Source organism: Helicoverpa armigera, chromosome 31 (genome assembly GCF_030705265.1).
Source record: "Helicoverpa armigera isolate CAAS_96S chromosome 31, ASM3070526v1, whole genome shotgun sequence".
Classification (NCBI taxonomy): Eukaryota; Metazoa; Arthropoda; class Insecta; order Lepidoptera; family Noctuidae; genus Helicoverpa; species Helicoverpa armigera.
The window spans coordinates 4398487-4426175 of NC_087150.1; the positions used below are offsets into that span (position 1 = coordinate 4398487).

At 38.1% G+C, this 27689-nt stretch overlaps 2 protein-coding genes and 1 long non-coding RNA gene across 3 annotated transcripts; all 3 read right to left on the minus strand.

Annotated features, from left to right (window-relative positions):
• Positions 1–816: 816 nt before the first annotated feature.
• On the minus strand, positions 817–5264 carry LOC126054350 (protein PFC0760c). The gene is made up of 3 exons (XM_064043185.1): positions 5208–5264; positions 1174–2967; positions 817–839 (listed from the first exon to the last, which is right to left on the minus strand). The coding sequence occupies exons 1-3, from the start codon at positions 5215–5217 to the stop codon at positions 817–819; spliced, it is 1827 nt and encodes a 608-aa protein (XP_063899255.1). The 5' UTR covers positions 5218–5264.
• Positions 5265–5803: 539 nt separating this feature from the next.
• Positions 5804–27688, minus strand: LOC110383007 (uncharacterized). The gene is made up of 9 exons (XM_064043186.1): positions 27485–27688; positions 26742–26831; positions 26271–26315; positions 25475–25546; positions 23170–23199; positions 18978–18995; positions 18339–18485; positions 17531–17695; positions 5804–5936 (listed from the first exon to the last, which is right to left on the minus strand). Exons 1-9 carry the CDS (start codon positions 27543–27545, stop codon positions 5815–5817), a joined length of 750 nt encoding a protein of 249 aa, XP_063899256.1. The 5' UTR covers positions 27546–27688; the 3' UTR covers positions 5804–5814.
• Positions 20237–22707, minus strand: LOC135119244 (uncharacterized). Its single transcript, XR_010278073.1, has 3 exons — positions 22519–22707; positions 21687–21752; positions 20237–20371 (listed from the first exon to the last, which is right to left on the minus strand). It is a non-coding gene; the product is annotated as an uncharacterized LOC135119244 (long non-coding RNA).
• Position 27689: the final 1 nt, after the last annotated feature.

A 27689-nucleotide genomic window follows, 5' to 3' on the forward strand; every position in this document is an offset into this window, starting at 1 on the left:
TGCATCCAGCGTCTATCTACGGTACAATAGATAGAAGAATCTGTCTCATTCTCACGACATTATGAGCGAAAGACACGCCATACTCCATAGTGACTGAACCAGTCATTTATATTTTAATTGTTTAACTATTTCAATCATTAATTTTCTTATTTATTGTACTCTACTCTATATTTAAGTAGGTAACAACCGATTTTTCAATCACCTGTCAACTTCTATCTGAGAAATAAAGATGGCGGTTTGACATACTTTCTACAAAAAAGCTGTCAAAACGTCAACCATTATTTTTCAGATCAAAATTATCCGGCGATTGAAATATCGGTCGTAAGTAGAATAATTAGTTTAAACATTATTAATTAAATTATTTTACATAACCATGTGATATTTTATTTTACTAATACTACTGAGAAGATAGTAAATTTTTAAGGTCTACCTCGGTGCAGAATTGGTGTCCCGAGTGAAACTCCATGCATTCGGAGTTACGATTCGATAAGGCTGCGGGATTGTTCGAAAGAGTTACCGCGGCCCTGGTACATAAAAGTCCTACGAAGGAACACGGCGGCGTTTAGTCAGTAAGAGTCTGACACTCCCTCACCGCTGCTAACCCACAGCGGGAGGGGTCATTTGATGATTTTTGACGTTGTTCAAGGTCGATTCGATAAATGGCCTATTTGAAACAATTTTTTTTTCAAATAAGTCTAATAGTTTAATAGTAATAAGTCTAATAGTAAAAGGTATATATTTAATTTATTATAAGGAATTATTCATACAGATTCTTTTTATTAGTATAAAGTTGCACATTTGCCCTACCCCATCAAATCACTCTTTCACTCTAAGGTTGGCTGGAAGAGAACCCAACACTGGGTTAAGCTCGCCATTGTACATTATCTCTCTGTATTCAGTGTGTCTCTCTGTATTTATGTGTGCAATAAAGAATAATAATAGTTTCTGTACCTGTATGATTAAGGCGTTCGAGGAAGAAGCCGAAAATCGTTCTCAGTGGCGTGCACTTGGAGAGGCCTATGTCCAGCAGTGGACTGCGATAGGCTGATGATGATGATGATGATGATGGTCAGGGATTGGTATCAAAGGAAATAAAACACAAATATTACATCACATTTACATTGAAATTCAAAACAAAACTCTTTCTGCAATTGTTCCTATATCTATGCTTACATCTCTTCTTTAACCAATCATCTCTAGGTTTCTCAACTATTTCTTTGTTTTCATTTTCCTTTGATTTATCTTCATAATTGTTATCGCAACAAGGTATTTTCACATTAATATTATTATTTATTATAACTGACTTTTGAAATTTTGGTTTCGGTGTTATTTCACCATCAAATTCTTTTGGCATTTCAATATCTGGGATTTTAGATTCATCTTCCGTTGACACATTTTCTGAACTGTCACAATATTCTGTGTCGTTTTTAATGTCATTTTCTGGCGTTGTATGATTAAAAACATCTTTCTTCGTTGTTTCAATAACTGGGCATAAAGTTACATCTTCAGGTTTTTCTGTTGTTGTTGGCAATTCTGTATCTGGGATTTGGGGTACATCTTCAGTTGGCACATTTTCAGAAATATCACAATAGTCAGTGTCAGTTTTATAGACATCTTTCTTCATTGTATGTTTTTTATCATCTTTTCCAAATTTATTAAATTTTATACTACTTTTCTCAGTCGTAAAAAAAATTGGATATTTGAATATGAAATCATAATTTGGAATTTCTTCTGATTCAATATATTTTCCATTAAAATATCTGTCTTTGATAACGTCATTGTTTTTCCGTTCAATGGATGTCTGAATCGAATTCAAATTTTTACCCGTCGTGTTTTCACCTGAATTCAACATGAGATTATAAGTATCTTCTTTTTGAATTAAATCGACGTATTTTGAATCGTCAGCTGATTTTGATTCTATGTGAACTTCTATGGATTCTGTTGAATTGTTATCCGCGTTAGATTGGTTACCTAAAGGTGGTGTGGCATGTATATTTTCTAAATTATCAACTGCTGTAATATCTTCTGCTTTCTTATCTACACTGACTTCCAATGATTTGATCCTTAAAGTATTTTCTGTAGTAAAGGCATAATTTTGTTCATCTTGTCCAGATATGGCTTCATCATCATTTCTCCTAAGAGTTTCACCACTTATATGATCAGTTTCATCACTATCAATGTCATCGTCATCACCAGCTAACAAATCAATATGCTGAGTATCGTAATAGTTGCGCAATTTCTCCTCGATATTTATGACATCTTCGCCTTTTTTTCTCGTATTGCTTTGACTATGATCACCATTTCTCATAATATTTAAGAAATAGTCTAATAAATGATCAAGTAGTTTCACTCTTAAGTCTCTTAAGTTGTTTAAATCTGCACTTCTTCTAACAATACCTTCTTCGACGGTATCGTCATCATCTTCAGCTACGTTTGGATCAGCATTGCGACTTTCTACGTTCGGAATGACTAAATCTAAATCATTACTTGGTGATACAGTCTCTTTTATATCAATTTCTGAATCTTTTACAACGTCAGTATAAACTGTAGCATTTTTACTGTCATTTTTGATAAAATACGGTCCATAAGTCAAAATATATTTTGGATCTACTGGCTTGTATAAAACAGTGGTGTCTGCTTCACTATTTCTAGCTGTCAAATCTTTAATTATTGCATGTTCTTCGACAGTATTTGGTACATAAACTATTTGAACGTTTTCATTATTTTGAAATTTACTTTCTGTTGTAGACTCTTTTCTATCTATAGCTTCATAATTGTCATTTGAATGATCAATTTCAGCATTTTCTAGTTCTATATTATGTGAATCTGTATTTTCAATTTCTGATGAAGTGAATTCTTTTTCATCACTTCTTTTCAGTCTGTTGTTTTCAGACGAATCTTTGCAATGTTTGTGGTCTATCGACTTGGCTAGGATGAGTCCAATTTGCAGTATTAGGAGTAATGTGACTGAAAGAAAAGGTTACAATATTTTTTTTATCAAATAGAACGACAAATATATAGAAAACTAGCTTTTGCCCGCGACTTCGTTCGCGGGGAACAGTGACTTCCGGCAGATTTTTGTTTGACCAATAGATGGCGCTATATGTCCGGAATAAATTTTATTTTTTTGTAATAAAAACTATCCTATGCCTTTCTCAAGTTCCAAACTATGTCTGTACCAATTTTCACACAAATCGGTTCAGAGTTTAGGCGTGAAGAAAAGACAGACAGACAAACAGAGTTGCTTTCACATTTATTATATTAGTTAGGACTAGCCGTTTTCCCGCAGTTTTTCCCGCGTCGCGTGGGAACTACTGCCCGTACAGGGATGAAATATAGCCTATGTTACTCTGGAAGAGTGTAGCTTTTCAACATAATTTTTCAAATCGGTTCAGTTGTTTCGACTGGTTCAAGTTTAAAAAATTATTCCTAAAAGGGTTCCGTACCTAAAGGGTAAAACGGTACCCTATTGTTTTCGCTCCTCTGTCCGTCCGTCCGTCTGTAACCAGGCTGTATCTCATGAACCGTGATAGATAGAGAGTTGAAATTTTCACAGATGATGTATTTTTGTTGCCGCTATAACACCAAATACTGGAAACTAGAATTAAATAAATATTTTGAGGGGCTCAGATCAAAGTGATTTTTTTGCTCATGTTATAAATAATGGCACGGAACCCTTCGTGCGCGAGTCCGACTCGCACTTGGCCGGGTTTTTTAATTATTAGAAGATCAAATAGAGAAACATTCTTGATATGGGGTTTCATTTCAAAATTCAGTTTAAAAATAAAATAGGCTAAAAATCTATGCAAATACAATAATAACAATTACTTAATCAATTGAATCATTATTTTGAGTAGTAGTTCATTTGTTTAATATGTAATTGTGTAAAAAATCCTATCAAGATTGACCTTTAGTTATTCGTCTACCCAAATGGAGTGTAACCAAAATGCTTTTAAAGATATCCAACCAGTGGGACCCATCCACAGTGGGGGCTAAAAGCCCTGCCGGGGCTGCGGGATTGTTCGTGCTTATTACCGCGGCGTTGGTGCGTAAAGGGCTTTTTTTTCCGACGTTAAAAATCATCAAATGACCCCTCCCGCTGTGGGTTAGCAACGGTGAGGGAGTGTCAGACTCTTACTGACTAAAAACCGTCGTGTTCCGTCATAGGCCTTTTGTGTACCAGGGCCGCGGTATCTCTTTCGAACAACGTTGCTGACATCTCTTTGAGGAGCGCGTGGAACAACGCGCGCCGTCGACACGGGTCTGTCGTCTAAGTAGACAGAGGGACGATGAGCCACCCGAACACACCGCGTACATAAAGGGCTTAAGAAGGAACATGCTGGACTGTAGTCAGTAAGAGTCTGACACTCCCTCACCGCTGCTAACCCACAGGAGGGGTGACATTTGATGAAGTTACATAAAAAACCGGCTAAGTGCCAGTCGGACTCGCGCACGAAGGTTTAGATCTATTTACGAAATAGTACCAAAATATATCCACATCACATTAAAAAAATATATATTTCAATTCTTTTTCTAGGATGACAATATCAACTGTGACAACAAAAGGGTTGAAAAAAACCTAAAATATTGACAGTAGTACCACGGGCAATTTTTTCTTCCCGTTGTACTACCAAGCGGTCTGGTAGTACCACGGGCAAGAAAAAACTGCTACTGGTAGTACTATTGGTAGTATCACGGGCAACAAACGTTCCGTACCTACCAGAGCAATAATTAGCAAAAAAAATCCAAAATATTTTTTTTTTCTAGTTTTCAGTATTTTTTGTTATAGCGGCAACAGAAATACATCATCTGTGAAAATTTCAACTCTCTACACAGTGACAGACGGACGGACGGAGGGACGGACGGACGGACGGACGGACGGACGGACGGACGGACGGACGGACGGACGGACGGACGGACTTAGGAGCGAAAACAATAGGGTCCCGTTTTACCCTTGGGGTACGGAACCCTAAAAATCACGTTTGTTGTATGGGAGCCCCCCAAATTATTTATTTTATTCTAGGTTTCAGTATTTGTTGTTATAGCGGCAACAGAAATACATCATCCGTGAAAATTTCAACTCTCTATCACGGTGCGTGAGATACCTACAGCCTAGTGACAGACGGACGGACGGACAGAGGAGCGAAAACAAATAGGGTCCCGTTTTACCCTTTGGGTACGGAACCCTAAAAAACGTTTCAGCTTACCTAGTTTCATTATTTAAACTGTATGTGTCACGTACAACCAGAATACACGAAACTGATGTTGGTACTAAGTATCATTATGAGAAAAACAAATAATCAACTGTAATTGAATTAGAGAGAGCAATGATTATGAAAATATAGATGCGATAGTCAGGCAAGTACCAATGCAACTTTTCTAAGTTTGTATGTACTATCTAAGTATATCTCAGACACCAATGACAGTGTTTCGGATGGCACGTTAAACTGTAGGTCCCGGCTGTCATTGAACATCCTTGGCAGTCGTTACGGGTAGTCAGAAGCCAGTAAGTCTGACACCAGTCTAACCAAGGGGTATTGGGTTGCCCGGGTAACTGGGTTGAGGAGGTCAGGCACGGCAGTCGCTCCTTGTGGCACACTGGTACTCAGCTGCATCCGGTTAGACTGGAAGCCGACCCCAACACAGTTGGGAAAAGGACTCGGAGTATGGATGAAGGAAAATAAAACGCAATAATTTACTGTCAATTTTAATGAACCTCAAAAGTATTTTTGAATCCGGGAAATTATTAGAAAACTGGAGTGCAGTGTGTGGTTGTCAGATAATTAAAAATATACATTTTATGACATAAAAAGATTAATAGTTCTTTGATTCTTCATTGCTAACCATTTGAGAGTCCATAGGCATGTAAATTCCTTTGAAATCGTACTGGAAATCGACTTTGAGTTGGGTTTCTTCGGGAAAACTGCAATTCGGATCTGTGAAAAAAAAACAAACTGTTCTAATATCTATAGACGACGCGCGCCTTATGGATTGATGTCCTCCTAACCGATTATCGGCTACGGCGGCTGTTCTCATGTAAGGAGTATTAGGTTTGGGACCGCAAACAACAAGATTTCTTACGATATAATTATTTATTTATAGAAAATAACTTGCACATGTAAAAGAAAAGAACAAAATTCAACCGTCATGTCATTTTGTGTGAACCAAAAAAAACATTTCTTTTTCTATAATACTAGTAGGCACAGGCAAACTTGTTGAACAGCCACAAACATAAAATTTAACTTTAATACTCCCACTAAATTTTATATACCTAACAACATTTTGCCTGTACGATAATAAAGACTTAAAATAACTAATTATCATTGAAAAAAAACCTTATAACACTTATTATTAAAAACTTAAACAAACTAGATATCATTAAACAGTATCTCATCCCTTAAATGCTCAAATTTAACAGTAGGCAGAGCCTTTGTTAAAATATCAGCTAATTGGTCAGAACTTTGCACATATTGAATGTCAATTAACTTTTGCTGTACTTTCTCTCTAATAAAATTAAATTTCACATCAATATGTTTAGTTTTTTTATGATACACAGGATTATTAATTAGCTTAATAGAACTCTGATTATCAATAAGCAGAGAAGTGCAGCTCTGATTGATATCAATTTCCTTGAAAAATTGTTTTAACCACAGTAAATTCTTGGCAGCTTCACACCCTGCCATGAATTCAGCCTCAGTCGTTGATAGGGCAATACAAGACTGTTTTTGACTTGCCCAAGAAATAGGGCCACCATTCAACATAAAAATATAACCAGTTGTTGATTTTCGTGTGTCTAAATCCCCAGCAAAGTCTGAGTCCGAATATCCAAGTAACTTTTCATGACCTTGGTATTTAATGTACATATTTTTTGTTTTAATAAGATATTGAATTATTCTCTTAAGCTGAGTTACATGAAGCTGACTAGGGTTATTAACATATCTACTTAATAGATTGACACCAAATGCAATATCTGGCCTAGTTGCCATAGCTAAAAACAATAATGACCCTATGGCTTCTCTATAAGGAAAATCAGTTTGCATGTTATCCACATTTTTACTTATTTGGACATTTACATCAACAGGTGTATTACATGGGTGAGCTGTACTCATATTAAATCTATTTATAATTTCCTCAATGTATTGTTTTTGACTGATACATATGGAATTGTTAGTTTTAATAATTTCTAAACCAACGAACCGATTTAATTCAAACTCTTTTATATCAAAACCTTGTCTTAAATAAGTGACAATAAAATCTAAAACTTGTTTAGACTTAGACATAACTAAAGCATCGTCTACATATAAGACTAACAAAACTTTATAGCTATGAAAATTACCCACAAACACACAGTTGTCAGCTTGTGACTGAATAAAACCAAACTTTACCAGAAAAGCAGTAAATTTCTTGTTCCAGCAACGAGCAGCTTGTTTTAAACCATACAGCGACTTGTTCAGTTTACATACTTTATTTGGAGGTGCTTTGACTCCATCTGGGACTTCCATGTATATATCCTCCTCCAGCTCTCCATATAAGAAGGCTGTTTTGACGTCTAGCTGTGTTATTTCCCAACTATATTCTGCCGAGACTGCCAACAATGTTCTTATTGATTCATATCTTGTGGTAGGAGAAAATATTTCAGTGTAGTCTACTCCTTCTACTTGAGTAAAACCACGGGCACACAGTCTGGCTTTATATCTATCCACCTCACCATTTTGTTTTCTTTTAATAGTAAATACCCACTTCGAGGTAATAGTCCTCTGATTTAGTTTTTCAACATAACTCCATGTATTGTTAGATTTATGAGCATCCAATTCCTCATTTATAGCCACTAGCCATAATTTACTTTCCTGACTATTTATTGCTTCTTTATAAGTTACCGGCACATTCAATTCCATTACATTTGCCTCAAATGTTCTATGACTGCGTGTTCGAATAGTGACATTTGAATGAAATGAATCAGAAGAATAATCTTCTGTTGATGGTTCATACGTCTCATCTTGATCATCGACAGCAGTATGTGTACTGTCATCACTGTAATCTGAAGAAATATGCTCATTGCTCACATTTTGCTCCATGTTGTCTGTCTCCTCTTCATTATCATGATCATAAATCAAAATTTGAGTTTCATTTCTCCTTACTTCAAAACTTTTTAATTCATTGAAAATAACATTCCTGGACACAGTAATTCTTCTTGTGTTTGGATCATACATTTTGTAGTTAAGGTTATCATAACCTACCAGCATCATTTTTCGGCTTTTAGAATCCAGCTTACTCCTTAATTGATCTGGAACATGAACATAACCTTCACATCCAAAAACTCGAACATGGTCCAGGCTAGGTTTCATACCACACCATATTTCCATGGGTGTAACATTAGGTGTCTGGCTAGAAGATGTGCGGTTTAATAAATAAACAGCACAGTTGACTGCTTCTGCCCACAAGTTGAGAGGTACATTACGGGCATAAAGCATGGATCGAGCACTTTCCATTATTGTCCTGATTTCCCTCTCTGCACGGCCATTTTGTTCAGGAGTGTACGGAGCTGTGAGTTCATGAGATATACCCTCACTTTCTAGGTATTCCTTGAAAACATTACTTGTGTATTCTCCACCATTATCAGTGTGTAAGATGCGCACACCATGTGAGAAAAGATTTTTAATTCTAGCATTATACTTTTTAAAATAGTCTAAAACATCACATTTGTTCTTCAAAAAATAAACATATCTGAAACTTGATGCAGCATCTTTGAAAATAACAAAATATCTCATACCTTGGACTGATGGTACATTGATAGGTCCACAAACATCGCTATAAACAACATCACCAGGCTGTAGTGACTGTCGTGATGATTTCTTAAATGGTTGACGTGCTTGCTTACCATAAGCACAGCCCTCGCACACAAACTTCTGACAGTCTGTTAAGTCCACACCAGTGATAACATTGTTATTGCACATTTTTTGAATTTCTTTGACATTCAAGTGTCCCAAGCGTTCATGCCATGTTCTAAGGTCCAATTTTTGTACAACATTACAAACAGGATTTTGAATTGTCTTGACTTTTAACTTATATAAATTGTTACTTTGTAAAACTGCACACATTACTACATCATTGTCCTTGTAAATCAAAGCTTCAGCACGTTTCTTAACAATAATATAACCCTGCCGAGAAACTGCTCCTTCTGAAAATAGGTTTCTTCTTAGTTTAGGCACATAAAGCACATTTTTAAGAATACTTGTCTCCCACTGGCCCTTGACACACTTATTAATCAAAATATTTCCTTGTCCAGCAACTTCTATATCTTCTTGATTTCCTAGTTTCAGTGTGGGGCCTTTATATTGACATAATTCAACAAAATTTTCACGTTTATAAGACATGTGAGCTGAGGCACCGCTGTCTAATATCCAACCGATTCCTTCATCATCATCGAGCCATTCACTGTCATCTACATTGAAAGCTAACATATTTTTTTCTTCTTCATTTTGTTTAGATGCCCGACAATCTTTAGCAAAATGACCCCGTTTTCCACATTTATAACAGACAAAACGATGATTCATTGATGATGATGATGGTCTTTGTTCTCTTTTTGTTTCTGTAGATGTAAAATTTCTCTTCTTGTCGTTTTGTTTTGCTACAACTAGAGCCGTCTCATTCTCTTCTTCTACTCCGAAACTAGCCTCTTCGTCTAACAAGCGAGCTGTTAAATTTATCACAGTTTGTTTGCTTGAATCAAGTGACATCCAAGCCTGCCGGAGAGATCTATACTTGGGAGGCAGTGTACTCAAAATCTTGGTTATGATAGCAGTATCACTAATATCTTCTCCATTTTCTTTCAGTTGTTTAGCCATGCTCTCGATTTTAGCTATATGCTGAGCCATACTATCTCCCGGTGACATTTTATATTGATAAAAACGTTCATGTAGAATCATTTTATTTAACTCCGATTTTTGCTCATAGATAGATTCAAGTTTAGTCATCACCTGGAGAGCGGTTTCACAATTCTCAATGAGTGCTACTTGTTTTAAGTCCATTGCAGATGTCATTATGAACATTGCCATGCCGTCATCTTTATTCCACTGATGAGCGTTCGTTTCAGGTTTGGGTTGAGTTATGTCCAAACCTTTGGCACGCAGCGCACATTTTATCTGGAATTTCCACTGCTTGAAATTGGTTCCGTCAAATTTATCGAGGCTCATCGTCTTTCCCAACTCCATTTTTTATAGTTACTATGACGTTTCACGTGTTCCTGATAAATTTAGTTTTCTTTACTGTATTCTCTTTCGTGCTCTTTGTTGATTGCCTGCAGCGTCTGGGCCCATAACCTATTAGGTTTGGGACCGCAAACAACAAGATTTCTTAGCCAACTGCGCAGGACATATTACAGTGCACGAGCATTTGCTCGGACACAGGTGCACTCACTATTCCTTCACTCTCATAGCGCGATGGGACGACAATCCGACACCACCGGAGAGAGATCAGGCGCGGGACCGACATTTACGTGGTCTCCGATGCACGGGTGTATAAATCACCAACTTCCAGGATCTAGGGTTTAGAGACTAACGGATTATCGTATACCTCCTTTCAAATTCAAAATCTTTAATGCGATCTAAGTAGGTATAAAAAGGATCTTATAGTTAGGTACGTTCTTAGAACTTAGTTGCCTGTTAAGGCATTGCAATTTATTACAATAAAATATAATAATTAAGATCTTGATACATCATCTCCCGAGCCTTTTCCCAACTATGTTGAGTCGGCTTTCAGTCTAACCGCATGCAGCTGAGTACCAGTGTGCCACAAGGAGCGACTGCCTGTCTGATCTCCTAAACCCAGTTATCCAGGCAAAAAACTACTCCTAGGTAAGACTGGTTATCAGACTTATTGGGTTCTGACTAAACTAGATACTGCTGTTGAAACGATCTTGAGTCTGGGTTAAGCTGAAATTTGTGTGGCTAGGTAGCCCTTCTTTTTACCAACAAAAACATATAGGAAGTGGTGAAGGGTGGGCGTTTCGAGGGCAGTCTTTTGTTTTTGACGTTCGAGGAGTGCTGATTTATCAGCCTAATACACTACTTATTTTGAGTTTAAGATCGCTTTCTTGATTATAAGAAAATGTAACAAATCTGCCTCAAGCTGCTAGCCGGCTAATCGAATGTACTATATCCCATTAAACTATGAGAGTGAGAGAATAGAGAGTTTACTTGCATTTTAGCGAAAAAAATTAAAAAGACTATCAGAAAAGGACCGTCTAAAGATTTGCGGTGTCAATTTTGGGTCTTGACCAATGTATTTTCATTAATATTCCACTTTTCCGTTTTTAAAAGTCGCGTTTGCAAGTGTGTCACTGACGTACCTATGTATTTTTTCATGCAAAAACTGATACTGCACGTGCTTTGATAAAATTTGGTAGTGCAATCTCATCATCTGCCTAGCCTTTTCCCAACTGTGTTACCCCTTGGTAAGACTGGTGGTCAGATTTTCTGGCTTCTGACTAACCGTAACGACTGCCAAAGACGTTCAAATGACATTCGGGACCCACTAATTCAACGTTCCATTCAAAACACGAAGGAACTTTTCACCCATCCACGGTTTGACAGCAATAAGCATTGCTTAATCCCATGATCGATAATGATAAAGATACTTCATTTTGTAAAAACATAGCACAAAGCGTAGGTCCTAGAATATAAGTAGATAGTATCAATTCATATTTTGCCTTATGAGGGCGTACAAAATTTCAAACGGTACTTAAGCTAGCTTAAGGACTCTGTTTTGTTACAGCCTTTTATCGTCCCACTGCTGGGCTGCGGCCTCCTCTCACACGGAGAAGGATTGAGCATTAATCACCACGCTTGCTCAATGCGGGTTGGTGATTTCAGACTATAAAGTCCAGGTTTCCTCAAGTTGTGTTAAAAGTACTTAAAAAAAACATTAATAAAATATGTAATTGATCGACCCGTGCGGCTGTTACTTATATGTTTTTGTATCCATTTGCGGGAAGTATTTTCTAGTATGAGTATAAAATAAAAGATTGTATTTCAATCAGAAGATATTTTACTCAAAACCTTTGAATATAAACAGCTTCTCGGTTGCTTAGCGACGGGTTTTCAAGAAGTGTCATACTCTTCCTTTGCAAACCATTCAGGAATTGCGGCGTAGACAACGCTTTTCAGAAATTCTGGATTTTCCGAATCGGTCTCATATTCATCGCATTGGGGCACTGAAATCAAACGGATACTTTTCTATACAAAAGTAATAAAATGTTGATTAAGGCTGTCATTGAACATCCTTGGCAGTCGTTTACGGGTAATCAGAAGCTAGTAAGTCTGACACCAGTCTAACCAAGGAGTATTGGGTTGCCCAGGTAACTGGGTTGAGGGGGTCAGATAGGGCAGTCGCTTCTTGTAAAGCACTGGTACACAGCTGCATCCGGTTAGAATAGAAGCCGACCCCAACATAGTTGCGAAAAAGGTTCGGAGGATGACTAACGTAATAAAAAGGGAAAAAAATCTATGCTCAATCCTTCTCCGTGTGAGAGGAGGTCTGTGCCCAGCAGTGGGATGATAAAAAGGCTGTAACAGTTACGGTACCTAACAGTTATTTTTTTGTTTGTGAAAAAGGCTCTGAACTACTGAACTGATTTGAAAAATTCATTCACTGTTACAAAGCTACATTCTTGGCGAGTAACATAGGCTATATTTTATTCCGGTGCGGGCACTACTTCCCACAGGACAGGGGTGAAAACGTGGGAAAACGGATAGTATCTGATATTTTTGTGATAGGATAACAGCCGCATGGGTTTATCGATCATAAGGTTAAGCAATGCTTGGCGCGGACTATCCACGTCATGACAAGTTCCTCCGTGTTTCGGAAGACACGTTAACTTGGTGGGTCTCGGCTGTCATTTGAACATCTTTGACAGTCGTTACAGGTAAACAGAACAATTACTGGAAGATTGGTCTCCAGTCAGTACACAAGTTCCTTGTCAAACAGGCATTTTTCCCGCCATAAAAATCAAATGTCATGTCTGTCATACTTTTTTTACTCCGTCATCTGTCTTTGTTGGGGTCGACTTCCAGTCTAACAGGATGCAGCTGAGTACCAGTGTGTCACAAGGAGCGACTGCCTATCTGGCCTCCTCAACCCAGTTACAAGGGCAACCCAATACCCCTTGGCTTGGTAAGAATGGTTGGTAATACTTGGTTTTTCACTCGTCCCGTGCTGCACTTTTGCCAACTTAGGAGATTTCCCTCCAAAAGAGGGTAAATAAGTGAGATAGGATTTTATTTCTTGACCTACGGCTTTATTTTACTAGTCCAAGACCTACAGCTATTTTTTCGTCACCCGTTTTTTTAATCTGTAAAAGTTTTTTTAGGGGGACAACTCCAAAATTAAGATATAATTATTTTACGAGTTTTAGACACAAACTTTAGTCAATGAACATTTTTGCGTGTTGGCACATTGCAAATATAAATATTTTTAGTCTTTGTAATTGTTGTATGAAGCGTAATAAATCGATTTCTACTATTAATAAAACTGCTAATAAAGCGAAGTAGTTCATTAAAATCCTAATGAATGATTGTGACTATTTGTGACTAATTGATTAATATTCGTTGAAAGGTAAAATTAATAGATTCACGTAATAGACTTTTATCGAGTGATTTTACTTATTTCTAGCGTGTTTTTACAACTATTAATTTATTTGGACATATTATATTATTGTGTAGTTAGGTACTTAATTAAAGTTTGATTATAATTTTGTGAATAAATACTATGACATTGTGTTGCTGGGGAGTTTGTTGCGCCACTTCTTCCCAGCAAAAACACATAGGAAGTGGTGAAGGGTGGGCGTTTTGGGGGCTGTCTTTTGTAAATTTCTGACGTTCAAAATGTGCTGTTTTGCAGCCACTAGAGACATATTTAAGTAAAATTAAAGTCAACTTTAAAAAAAACTAAGGCAAATAAATAATTTGTAAAAAAATAAATGTCTAAAGTCTGTGCCTAGAATGCCATTATTTTTATTTCACTACCGACTTCTAGCTAGACACTTTAAGTATGTTTACTAGACTTTTCCCTAAGTATTTTTTTTTTGTTTGAAGGTTTTCAGTGTTTCTTTTTCACTGTTTTATAATGTTATAATCAGTATCTAGTAAACTTAGGCATAGGGGTGAAGTTTCTACCCCACGCATGCCTACAACTTTCGAGAGTTGCCCTCGATTACTCAAAGTTCCCGTTCATTAAATTCTGGACCTGATGACACTAGGATCTTTTAGGAATTATACTCTTTCAAATATGAAAAGGAATCTTCAAACCAAACGACGGAAGAAATATGGGAGACCAAACATAAAAATATATAGAAAAAAAAACTCAATTCCAATATTCATCTGACTACATTTATTATTACCAACAAAAGTCAACTTTACAAAGTCTTCTCCTAACAAGAAGAAGTGTCAGAATCAGAAACAACGCCACCAGAAGATAGACCAGTAGACGTAAACGATGATTCGGAAGACATCGTGTCACTAGCAGTCTTCTGACTATCAGAAGAGTCAGAAGTAGAGCCTAAAGTGTCACTGTCAGATGATTCTTTGGATTCTGAAGATGTGGGTAGTCTGATGCCTATACCGCGAAGGACCTCTTCTGATGCCGTTTCGAAGATACACCGAGGTGCGGCTAGAAAAATAGGACAGGGTTTGTCATTGAACATCTTTGGCAGTCGTTACGAGTAGTCAGAAGCCAGTAAGTCTGACACCAGTTTTACCAAAGGGGATTGGGTTGCCCGGGTAACTGGGTTGAGGAGGTCAGATAGGCAGTCGCTTCATGTAAAACACTTGTACTCAGCTGCATCTCTTTAGACTGAAAGCCGACCCCAACATAGTTAGGAAAAGGCTCGGAAGAAGAAGATGATGAGAAAAATGTACACAAACTTTAATTCTTATTATTTTTAAAAGAGTAACCATGGAGTTTCTTGCCCGTTCTTCTCCATAGGAAGTTACTTTTGGAATGGGCAACTAGAATCAAACCTATTTATAATTTTTGACATTCATAAGTGCTTGTAAAAGCCTAAATGAAATAAATGATTTGACTTTGACTCTGAATGAGAAATACCTACATATAAAAAAACTCTGACTTTGACTCTTTTATTAACATTCCCAAGAAGACGTTTCTGTGGACGAACAGTCTAACCCAGACGACTTTTCAGACGAAGATGAAGACTTATGTTTAGAAGGACGTTCCAGCTCCCAAGAACTGTACGTATTTATAGAAGAAGTGCCCAAATAAGAATCATATTTCTTAGACTTTGAATTCTCTTTAGAATCTGAACTGAATCCCAGTGAATCTGAACTAGAGGTAAATAATCCCAGTGCTTGCATGTCGTTCTCTTCGATGATACAGCTCGGGTCTAAAAAGATAGAAAAATATACCTGAACTTTTTGAAAATAGTCAAAGGTATATAAATAAATAAATAAATTCCAAATAAATTCAAGTATAGTTAATTTTTATTCAAATGAGCTATCGATAAGATATAGACTAAACAGAACTTCAAGCTGATTGCACGGTTCCAAAGACCGGGTCTCATGAAGAAGAACCGGCAAGAAACTACATGGACGTACTTAAAAAAAAAAAATTGGTTGCCTGTAAAGTCGGTATACGGGCGAAAGTTTTACGTGACAACGACTTTGAGTCTCTCTCGCTCTTAGGCGGGCTAACTGTGCTCGAGTGGAAGGGACGCGTGCCTTTCACTTTTTATGTCTGTCTCTCTCGCTCTTAGGCGGGCTAACCATGCCCGAGTGGAAGGGACGCGTGCCTCTCACTCGCTCTCATTGTGAGCGCATAGCGTGAGCGGAGCGTAACGCAGTTTCTTGAAGTGTCACCCGGCAAACCAACTTATAAGACGTTGTCTCGTCAAAAAACGAGAATTTTTGCAATCTTACTGCGCAACCAGACTAACTTCAGACACAAAAAAAAGGCTTCGACTTGACAAACTTCACGACAGTCAAAATGTACGGCACCAAACGATTGAGCACATGAAGCGATCAGAGCGGCAAAGACAGTTCACGACAATTCTCATCGAACTTTTTGTCTTCACGAAACATTGCGCTAGTCGCAATAAAGAAATCAGCTGGTGTTTGGGAAAAATGGGCAATAACAGCTCGGAATTTAGTCGCGACCCGCCATTGGGACTAAACTTATGTCGTTGTGTAAAACATCCAAACTAATATTATAAATGCGAAAGTAACTCTGTCTGTCTGTCTGTCTGTCTTTTCTTCACGCCTAAACTACTGAACCGATTTGTGTGAAATTTGGTACAGACATAGTTTGAAACTTGAGAAAGGACATAGGATAGTTTTTATTACAAAAAAAAAAAAAAAATAATTATTCCGGACATATAGCGCCATCTATTGGTCAAATCAAAAATCTGCTGGTAGTCACTATTCCACGCGAACGAAGTTGCGGGCAAAAGCTAGTAAAAAATAATTCAAGAAGATACCTAGCTCTCAAAAATAACAAAATCAATTGGTGCAATTTGTCGTTACAATTTCATTAAATTAAAACGAAATTAGTAATATTATGAAGCTGAAGAGTTTGTTTGCTTTAACGCGCGTATCTTAGGAATTTCTGGACCGATTTGAAAAATTGATTAATTGTTAAATAGCCCATTTATCGATGTAGCTGAAAGGCTACTTTTGACTCACTGACAGCGATGCGGATTAATTTTTTGATACATACATAGCTTTAATTTCTCTTTTTATTTATTGGTAGAGGCTGTCACCAACCCGCATTGAGCAAGCGTGGTGATTAACGCTCAATCCTTCTCTGTGTGAGAGGAGGCCTGTGCCCAGCAGAGGGACGATAAAAGGGCTGTAACAGTAACAGAGGCTGTCATTGAACATCTTTGGCTGTCGTTACGGGTAGTCAGAAGCCAGTAAGTCTGACACCAGTCTAACCAAGGGGTATTGTATTGCCCGGGTACCTGGGTTGAGGGGATCAGATAGGGCAGTCGCTCCTTGTGAAGCACTGGTACTCAGCTACATCTGGTTACTCTGGAAGCCGACCCCAACATAGTTGGAAAAAAGGCTCGAAGGATGATGTTCTTATATACCTACTATAAAACAAAGTACTCCACCGCGTCTGCCTGCCTGTTCGTGATACACTCAAACTACTAGGTACACTGTTTCAATACAGGAATGAATTTTACAACGATATGAACGTATATTTTTATTTTGTCCTGTTTTAGTACAAAAAAGAAAAGTTATTGATAGCGAAAGATGTTTATTTTGTAACCGATTGTACGGTCACAGTCGTCACAGTAGGCACGGGCGGCAACGCGAAACCGGTTTACTAACGCGAGCGCTACTCCAAGCGCGTAAAGAATAGTTGGTAGCCATATTTTGCTGATTTTTGGGCGGACAAAAGAATGAAAAAAAAAATTTACTGATGATGCAGATATGTTCTGTTAACGATCGACGTTCTGGACCCCCAGTTTTTTTTGTGCACTGCTTAAAATTCATTCCTGTATACAAAATCTTATATTTACCGTCAGCAACGATTTCCCCAAGCTTGTTTCTGTCTCTGCAGATGATGAACCGGAGAACCTTGTCATCATCATTTTCCTCCACCTTCCGACCCTTGGCTTCCATGCCTAGGTCTGATAGGTATGGAGCTGACAGCACGCAAGGGTACCGGGATACCAGTTTCAGTTCTGAAAACGGAGAAATTATATGGGTATGGGGGAAAATTTGATTATTTTACATCATCATCTCAGCCACAGGACGTCTACTGCTGAACATAGGCCTCCCCCTTAGATCTCCACAGATACCTGTTGGAGGAGACCTTTATAAGGTCGTCTGTCCACCTTGTTGGTGGACGTCCTACGCTGCGCTTGCTAGTCCGTGGTCTCCACTCCAGCACTTTTCGACCCCATCGGCCATCCGCTCTGCGAGCAATATGGCCAGCCCATTGCCACTTCAACTTGCTAATCCGGTGGGAGAATTTCCGTTGTTTGAAATGACTGACTATTATGTGGTGTTCTAATTCTAGCACATTTTTATTATATTTATGTTATTCATTTTTTTTTGCGTACGTACCTATTTTATTTTTTTGCTTTGTGCTAATCAACATAAATATATTAACCAGTATATTAACGTATTTAATTTAATGTGATTAGGCACGATGCACTTTGTATAGTGCATACATTTAGTAGGTACAGTCAACTCCAAGTCAGTGGTAACAGTTTTATAGGACAAATCGTACTTATTACTATTGAGTTAAGGTGCATGACAGTTACCACTGATTTGCAGTCTACTGTACTTTGTATAGTGTGTACATTTAGGACATGAAATTACCTTCCTCAGGATGTGCACATACGAACATCTTCATATGACAGACGCTGAGGAATGTCTTGTAGACATTATGTTGACACAGGCCACACACCATCACATCACGTGAAGGACAGGATTCAGGACACGAGTTCTGCTCGTCGTAATCCTTGTCTGTGAACAAAAAGTCATTCAAAAAATAAATGAATGTAAAGATAAAAAGTCATTTATTCAAAGGAGGCTGAAAATTAGCAGGTTTTTACGAAAAACAAAACACCCACCCTTCGCCACTTCCTATGTGTTTTTGCTGGGAAGAAGAAGTAGGGGAACGAGCTCCCCAGCAACACAATTCTGTCTGTATATTGGGGTCGGCTTCCAGTCTTAACCGGATGCAGCTGAGTACCACAAGGAGCGACTGCTTATCTGACCTCCTCAATCTAGCTACCCGGGCAACCCAATACTCCTTGGTAAGATATGTCAGACTTAACGGCTTCTGATTACCCGTAACGACTACTAAGGACACAGGCTAAGGATGTTAAATGACAGCCGTGCACAAAACGTCATCTATCATCCTTGGAAGATAGTTAAATAAGTACCTTAGATTCCATTACATGATTACAAATATAGGTCTACGTAATAAAAGAGTGTTAATAAGAATAGACATACCTGCTTGTGCTATTAATCCTGAAAATATAGGAACGATACATTAAATATACAAAATATAAAACAGGCAAACAAAATATAATACATTAAATATCAAACAGGCTTCGCCCGCGTAGAGTTCGGTTATATCGCGTTTCGAAGAGAATTCTTCAAAAGTCCGGGATAAAAACTATCATAATTCTTTCTCACGGTCAATTCTGTACCTAATTTTATTAAAATCAGTTCAGTGGTTTAGACGTGAAAGCGTAACAGACAGACAGAGTTACTTTCACATTTATAATATTAGTAGGCATAAATCCGTATATCTTTTGTTCACGCCATCACGCGTGAATGACTGGACCGATTAAACTAAAAATTAGAGGATAGGTAGCTTAGAGCGTGGTGGCCTAGTGGGCAAAGAACCAACCTCTCGAGTATGAGGGCGCGGGTTCGATCCCAGGTCAGGCAAGTACCAATGCAACTGTTCTAAGTTTGTATGTACTTTCTAAGTATATCTTAGACACCAATGACTGTGTTTCGGATGGCACGTTAAACTGTAGGTCCCGGCTGTCATTGAACATCCTTGGCAGTCGTTACGGGTAGTCAGAAGCCAGTAAGTCTGACACCAGTCTAACCAAGGGGTATCGGGTTGCCCGGGTAACTGGGTTGAGGAGGTCAGATAGGCAGTCGCTTCTTGTAAAGCACTGGTACTCAGCTGAATCCGGTTAGACTGGAAGCCGACCCCAACATAGTTTGGGAAAAAGGCTCGGAGGATGATGAGGATGGAGGATGAGGTAGCTTAGACCCGGGAGAAGAACATAGGAGAGTTTTTGTCACCATCCGGCTACGGGAAGCAGTTATCCCGGGACGCGGGTGAAACCGCGGGAAGAAGCTAGTTTGAAATAAAAACATTATTTTCTATTCCCTTTTTGTTATTTTTATTCTTGATTGTACGTAATATTTGTATATAATTTAGTTTGTAAATATGTATAGTATAAAGTACTGCGGCTATATTTAAAGTAAGCGGCTGCGAGGAAGGAGAGCCAACCAATCAGATCGCGCGTAGCGTTTGGTTACTGCTTACTTATTATTTTACGAGTGAGTTCAGTAAGTTTATCAATTTACGAAAATGTGGACATAAAATATAACAATGTATCTCCCGTTTAGAATCTTACGAAAGATTATAAACTTCCTAGTAAATTGATAAACTTACGGATCTTGTTATTTTCCGGTGACATATATAAATGTATTTTAAAGATTCATAATAAAGTATTTTTTTGACTAACCTCTGCTGTAGTTTGTGGATTCCATAGACAACATCGGAAAGCTCGTCGTAACCGGCCTCTTTGGTGGTATGGTCGGTAATGGTTTAGATATAGACTCTGGGTCATCAGGCCAAATCAATCTTTCAAAATCAGCTAAAAACACAAAAAAGGTAATAAATATTAATTAAAAATTAAAATTAAAAACTATCCTATAAGAAAAAAAAACAGGCCAAGTGCGAGTCGGACTCCCGCACGAAGGGTTCCGTACCATTATATATAAAACCGACAAAAAATCACGTTTATTGTATCATATGAGAGCCCTCCAAAGTATTTATTTAATTCTAGTTTTCAGTATTTGTTGTTATAGCGGCAACAAAAATACATCATCTGAGAAGATTTCAGCTCGCTAACTATCACGGTTCATGGGATACAGCCTGGTGACAGACAGACGGACGGACGGACGGACAGAGGTTAAAACAATAGGGTCCCGTTTTACCCTTTGGGAACGGAACCCTATTTAAAAACTATCTTAGAAGAAAAATAACTAAAACTAAAAAGCGTCAAAAAATGCATCCCCATCGCTGTCGACTGGGAGCGTACCCAAGAGGCTGGCAGCATTACCTCGTTGGATCGCCATGCTGATCCTTTGTCCGAGGTAATAGCCAGCCTTTTGCTCACGAGAAGCGTCAACCAGCCGCTTAGATAAAGCTTTATAATTAAAAGTACCTAATGGAAATAATTTAATAAATAAAAAAATATTGGGGCCTATTTTGGAGGGCGCTCAAAAGGACCAAAATTCTAAGCGGTGATTTTTATAACGCTGCACCTACAGCGGGAGAGGCCATTTAATGATTTCCCATTAAAAAAAAGTAGTTAACCCAAAAAACTAGCGAACAGGGGCCCGATTCTCCTAATTTTACTTAAGCGCCATTCGACTCGATTCGACTGAGATCCAATCCCGACTCGATTACGATTGAAGCGTATGTGGCATTCCGCTATTTTTTCTTTGAAATAAACGTTTTTATCCTTTTCTGTCATTCAATAATGAATCATTTTGTCTGCAAATGATTTACGATTGCAAAATGATTGTACAGCAAACTACAGCATATACCAAAATCATCAAAATAGCAGACCAATCGCACACCAATCAAATGTCAATCGAATACGATTGGTCTTATAATAGTAGCAGAATGCCCGATATGGATAAAACTGCTATTGTGATCATATTGCGACTCGATTTCTATTCGATTTTGACATTATTAACTTAGGAGAATCGGGTCCCAGGGCAGGAAGAAGAAAAAGATTTTCTACTCGTCAACCTACCCTAATCTGTCAAATGTTACCAATCGAACATTAACCTTCCACTATTGTGATAAGGTTGAAAATCTATTGAAGAGAGACAGATAAAGGTAGGCTGTAGTACCGTAGTGTGGTACCGTCTATACATTTAGGTTTCTGAATACTTTACGTGTGAGTTTTGGTATTATTAAATCCTTTTGGTCTTCATTCAGGTCAAAGGCATGACCGCCGATACCTGAAACCATACACAAACTTTTATTGAAACTAGGCTAGTTTTTAGCACTTTTTCACGTCAAATTTACAAAAGGTCAGCACCCCCAAAACGCCCCCCTTTCGCCACTTCCTAGTGTTTTGGCTGGAAAGAAGAAGTGGTGAAGAACAAACTTCCCAGCAACACAGCTGTCTATTACAATTTAATTATAATTAAATTACAACTTATACAAATCAACATTGTAGATACATAGAGGTCTCAAGTATGAGTGCGTGGGTTCGATTCCTGCTCAGGCAAGTACCAATGCAACTATTCTAAAGTTTGTATGTACATTCTGAGTATATCTTAGACACCAATGAATGTGTTTCGGATGGCACGTTAAACTGTAGGTCCCGGCTGTCATTGAACCTGTGGCAGTCATTACTAACAATCAGTTTCTTCATCAAAAGTAAATGCCAAAGTAATGTCATAAAGTAAAAGTAACGGTCAAATTCGTTTTTTCAAGGTAAAAGTTACAGCAAAACGAATTTGACCGTCACTTTTACTTTATGACATTACTTTGGCTTTTACTTTTGATGCGGAATTGGCTGTTACTCAGATAAGCCTGACAACCAGTCTTACCAAGGGGTATTGGGTTGCCCGGGTTTGTAAATGGGTTGAGGAGGTCAGATAGGCAGTCGCTCCTTGTGGCTCACTGGTACTCAGATGCATCCGGTTAGACTGGAAGCCGACCCCAACATAGTTGGGAAAAGCCTAGGCAGATGATGAAATGAGAGAGCCTAGCTCTTACCATTAAAAATTTTATTTCTTTCATCCAATTCAGCCGCTTCTCTTGCATGTGGTTTTCCATCAGATTTAGTACTTGTCAATCTATCTTTAATATTGTATTTTTTATCCTTTGCAATAATTTTAGAGCCTTCGTTCTTCAATTTTAGAGGAACCTTCTTGGTTGCTTCTTTTGCCTTGATTTTGATGGTCTTGCCTGAAAAGTAAATTGTTACTGTTACAGCCACTGTATCGTCCCACTGCTGGGCTGCGGCCTCCTCTCACACGGAGAAGGATTGAGCGTTTATTAATAAGGGTTGGTGGTTTCAGACTATTATACGACTATTATGAAGCTGATTATTTGTGTGGTTGGTTGCGGCAATCTTAAAAACTACTGGATCGATTTGAATAAGCTCATTTATCGAGAGCTGGTAGGGACACTTGGATTCTTTAAATTGTAGCAGTAATTCCAGAGACTATACTCTATTCTCTATTTATACAAAACGTCACATTTTTGTGTAAAATGTTCGCAGTATCTGTGATTTTGTCATCGGTCGGGTTATACCGCCATCTTGAAAAAGTGTCATTCTTTGTTTATCTTTTAGCTCTTGCTTCCGTGGATAGAGTATAGAGCGTTCAAGTTTATTCCTTCAGTTATATTTTAAACCATGCTTACCTGCGTGTGTGCTGTTTGCACGATGTGTACCTGTAACATAAAACAGTAAATATCCATCCTTGTGTATATAACAATTTATCAAGCTTAACAGAGACTGCATTTCAGGGCGCCAAGTAAGAACTCGTGGTAAGATGGATTCGTGTTGGGTGCCAAGGCCAAGACAGTTTCGTGTTGGGCGCCAACTTGGCTTATTTGCGATTTTTATTGTGGAAGTTTTTTTACTTCTAAGCTACTGTTTATTTTTCTTACTAAATTGTACAATAAGAACTTAATAAAAGGATAATTGTAAGAGAAATTTTCTTTGTTTAAGTTATGATATTTGTACAAATTAAATTTAAAATAATAATTGGACAGAATGCACCGTACTTCTAAAACTTATTTGATTGAGCTGTTAATATGTAGAATTAATTATACATAAAAAATAATACTTGCCATTTTTTACAGCTGCAAAATAAAATATTTCTTATATTATTTGAAACATTTAACTATCCTATCCTACTTTATATTATCAAATTAAACTCAAAAAAAATGCCTAACTTAATTACAGCATTAGCAATTTTACAATTTCACTATGCTTATTAGTTTTAATAAACTTGCAATGGATTGTACCATTTAGCTATAACGATAACCGAACCATTTTCAGTCGCCAAATCGCTGATTTGACCAATGGGCGGCAAGTATACGGCTGGTTATGGTTCGGCTATCGTTATAGTTAAATGGTACAACTTCACTGTTTTTGCACTCATAATCTGACATAATTAATTAATGCAAAGTATAATTATATCCCTGAAATAATATTCCTCTGCATTTAGGTACATTTTGAAAGTTGGCTGTCGACCGCACAAGTCGCGACTGCATGAAGTCGGCACTACTTTGTATGTGCCACCAGAAAATAACAAGACTCGTACCTAAGTTGATTTTTCTAGGTAGTTGATCAACTCTCCGAAAACAAAAAACGGCAGTTGAAATGTAGGTACTAGTTAACGCATTGAACACCGTTTCTTTTTTTTTTAACGACGTCAAAAATCATCAAATGGGGGTCATTTGATGATTTTTCCCGTTGTGGGTTAGCAGCAGTAAGGGAGTGTCAGACTCTTACCTCCCCTCTCAGAGTCATTTAATGGTTACTTAAGCCATTCCTTAGTGAAGGATTTGTATGTCATTCCGTCACTAAGGAGTGACTTAAGTAATCATTAAATGTCTCTGAGTGGGGAGGTTACTGACTAAAAACCGTCGTGTTCCGTCGCAGGCCTTTCATGTGCCAGGGCCGCGGTAACTCTTTCAAACAACCCGCAGCCCCGGCAGCTCGTTTGCTACCCTTAGATATTGACCGAGTCCCTGCAGTCCCTGCAAGGTTAGTGCGGTTGGCAATTGCAGTCGGCAGCTAGTATTCAAAACACACCTTGACTGGGTATCATAAATATTTTTTCTAGTATAATAAAGGACCTCTGTATAACTTGAAAATTTAAAATAATCAAAATTAAAAACCATTAACGCATTTATTCGTTCAGATGTGAATAATCTTGTGTTCTACATAACTAAATACAAGTAAAGCTCGGGAGGTATATTTCTACTATAAAGTTTCGGAGACCAGGGATCGGGGAACGGGTGCTTATGGACCCCAAACTTTCTTGTAGTACTACTTGTTGGCTCTGGGAAACGATATCAAATTAAGACCAATCATTTTGATCACAAGCTGACTATAAACTCAAACTCATTTATTAAAACTTGGCTGCAAAACAGCACTTTTTGAACGTCAGAAATTTACAAAAGACAGTCCGCAAAACGCCCACCCTTCACCACTTCCTATGTGTTTTTGCTGGGAAGAAGTGGCGCAACAAACTCCCCAGCAACACATGTCTGTATGTAGGTTAGAATAACCTTTCAATAATAATCTAGCTAGACTAATATGATAAAAATGAAAACTTTGTGTGTTTGTAATGAATAAATAAAAATTACTGAACCGATTCAAAAAATTCTTTCACCATTAGAAAGCTACATTATCTGCGAGTAACATAGGCTATATTTTACGGGCAGTAGTTCCAGATCAAACCGAGGGAGAACGGCTAGCAATCTATAAACTTGATGGTGAGATACTTACTGTTACAGCCTTTTTATCGTCCCACTGCTGGGCTGCGACCTCCTCTCACACGGAGAAGGATTGAGCATTAATCGCCACGCTTGCTCAATGCGGGTTGCTGATTTCAGACTATATAGTCCAGGTTTCCTCAAGATGTTTTCCTACACCTTTTTATCAGCCATTTGTGTCCAAGATATACTTAGAAAGTAGTTAAGAGTTGCTTACCGTGATATTTATTCATGGCATCCACGTATTTTGGACGATTTACTAGTTTGACTCGTGCTTCAGTTGCTAAAGCTATAAAAATACTTTCATATCAGTAGGTATATTTAATAATTTATATAGTTATCGGCACGAATCTTGAGCTCTGACCTACATCTGCGCAGAAGTGATTTATTAGCAAAGAAACAATTCCGAGTGACGGCTATGACGCGATGCACTGCGGGCCAATCACCGCTTTAGCCCGCCCCCGCGCCTCACTTCATACCACAAAAGGGACCCAATAAATTACTTCTGCGCAGGTGAAGGTTAGAGCTCAAGATTCGTGCCGATAACTATATACGGTAGGTAATTAAATGAAATTTAATTAAAAATATTTGGCATCAAAAAAACTCCTCATCGTTGCTTCCGCTGCTGCGGCTGCAGAGAACCTCAAACGGCGCAAATATAGTACCCTGGTGGGTAACTATACTTTTGACCCGTTTGGGGTTGAAACCCTCGGGCCGTGGGGTCCAAGTGCTCATCTGCTTTTTAAAGATCTGTCAAAGCGACTTGCTGACACTTCAAGTGACCCAAAGGCAGGTTTTTATTTTGGTCAAAAGTTAAGCATTGCCATCCAACGTGGCAATGTTGCCAGCCTCATGGGTACACTCCCAGCGGGCAGCGGTGTGGAGTTTTTCGATGCTTTATAATTATGATGGTTTTTATTTTATTTATTTAAAGGGAATAAATTAGAAAATAAGTGTACATTATATATTAATTATATTATAATGTAAATATGTCAATTAATTGCATTATTAACCTTCTTTTCGGAAAACTCTTCTCTTGACCCGCTTATTAACTTTACCTGTTAAAAATAAACAGAATTGTTACATTATTTATCTTAATAACAGTACCTACCTACGTTAAATAATGCAGTATAAACAAAAACGTGTGAAGTGAAGTACAAAGAAAAACGTAGGTTTTACTAAAATAATTAAGAGGCAACACTAAACAAACAAAAGTATGTTTCGGAGCCAGCTCGGCTGTTAGCTTAGTTAAACTCATATATGTAGATAGCCTTACTACCTACAAAAACCTAAACATCTGTTAAACGCTTGTCAAAAAAAGTGTGCTGCTTAACGGACCTTATTTCAACGTCATTTGTTACACAAGCTGCACTCTTCCCGAGTAACATAGGCTATATTTTATCACAGTACGGGCAGCTTAGTTCCTAGTTCCCACGGGACGCGAATGAAAATGTTGAAGATCAGATAGCATTTCATAAACTTACTTTTATTATCAGTTTTTTTCTTCTTATGAGCCATTCCAATTCTTTTCCCGTGGCTACAGAACTTCATTGGAACTATTTTGGCTTCCACGCCTGAAAAGAACAAAATCAAAAATCTTTTACTCAAACTTGGCTTAAAAGACAGCACTTTTCGAATGTCAGAAAACAAAAGACAGCCCTGAAAACGCCCACCCTTCACCACTTCCTATATGCTATTGCTGGGAAGAAGAAGTGGCGCAACAAACTCCCCAGCAACACATGTCTGTTTGTGTTTAAAAAAATGTCTACCTATACAATATTATAGCATTCATCATGTTGGCTCAACCAATCATACATAGGCACATACAGGTCAAACTTTAAACCTTTTTTTTGCTGTCGATTAAAAAAGTCTGCCTCGTTGGTCCAGCTGTCGCAAGCGCGGCTGCTGAGCACGAGATCTCGGGTTCGATTCCCGGGTCGTCGTTTAAGGTTTTAAAAACTTGCAGGAAGCAGCCCGGAGCCTGGAAGTTTGTGATTGATACACCCGTGCATCGGAGAGCACGTAAATGTCGATCCTGCGCCTGATCTCTTTCCGGTGGCGTCGGATTGTCGTCCTATCGCGCTCAGAGAGTGAAGGAATAGTGGGTGCACCTGTGTCTGTGCAAATGCTCGTGCACTATAATATGTCCTGTGCAGTTGGCTAATCTCCTTACATGAGAACAGCCGCCGAAGCCGATAATCGGCTAGGAGGCCATCAAAAAACTTACCTTCATGACATTTCATGTATTCCAATTCGCATTTGTTTACCACAATAATATGAACATCCATGGGTAGGTCGTGACGTTTAAGTTTAACACATTCCGGCTCTTCAATGGCGGCACATTTGATTTTCCTACATGTATCATTGAGTTTCGGAATTACTAGCTTTCTGCTTAGTTTCGATATGGCTTTTTCGGCGGTTATAGTTTGTAT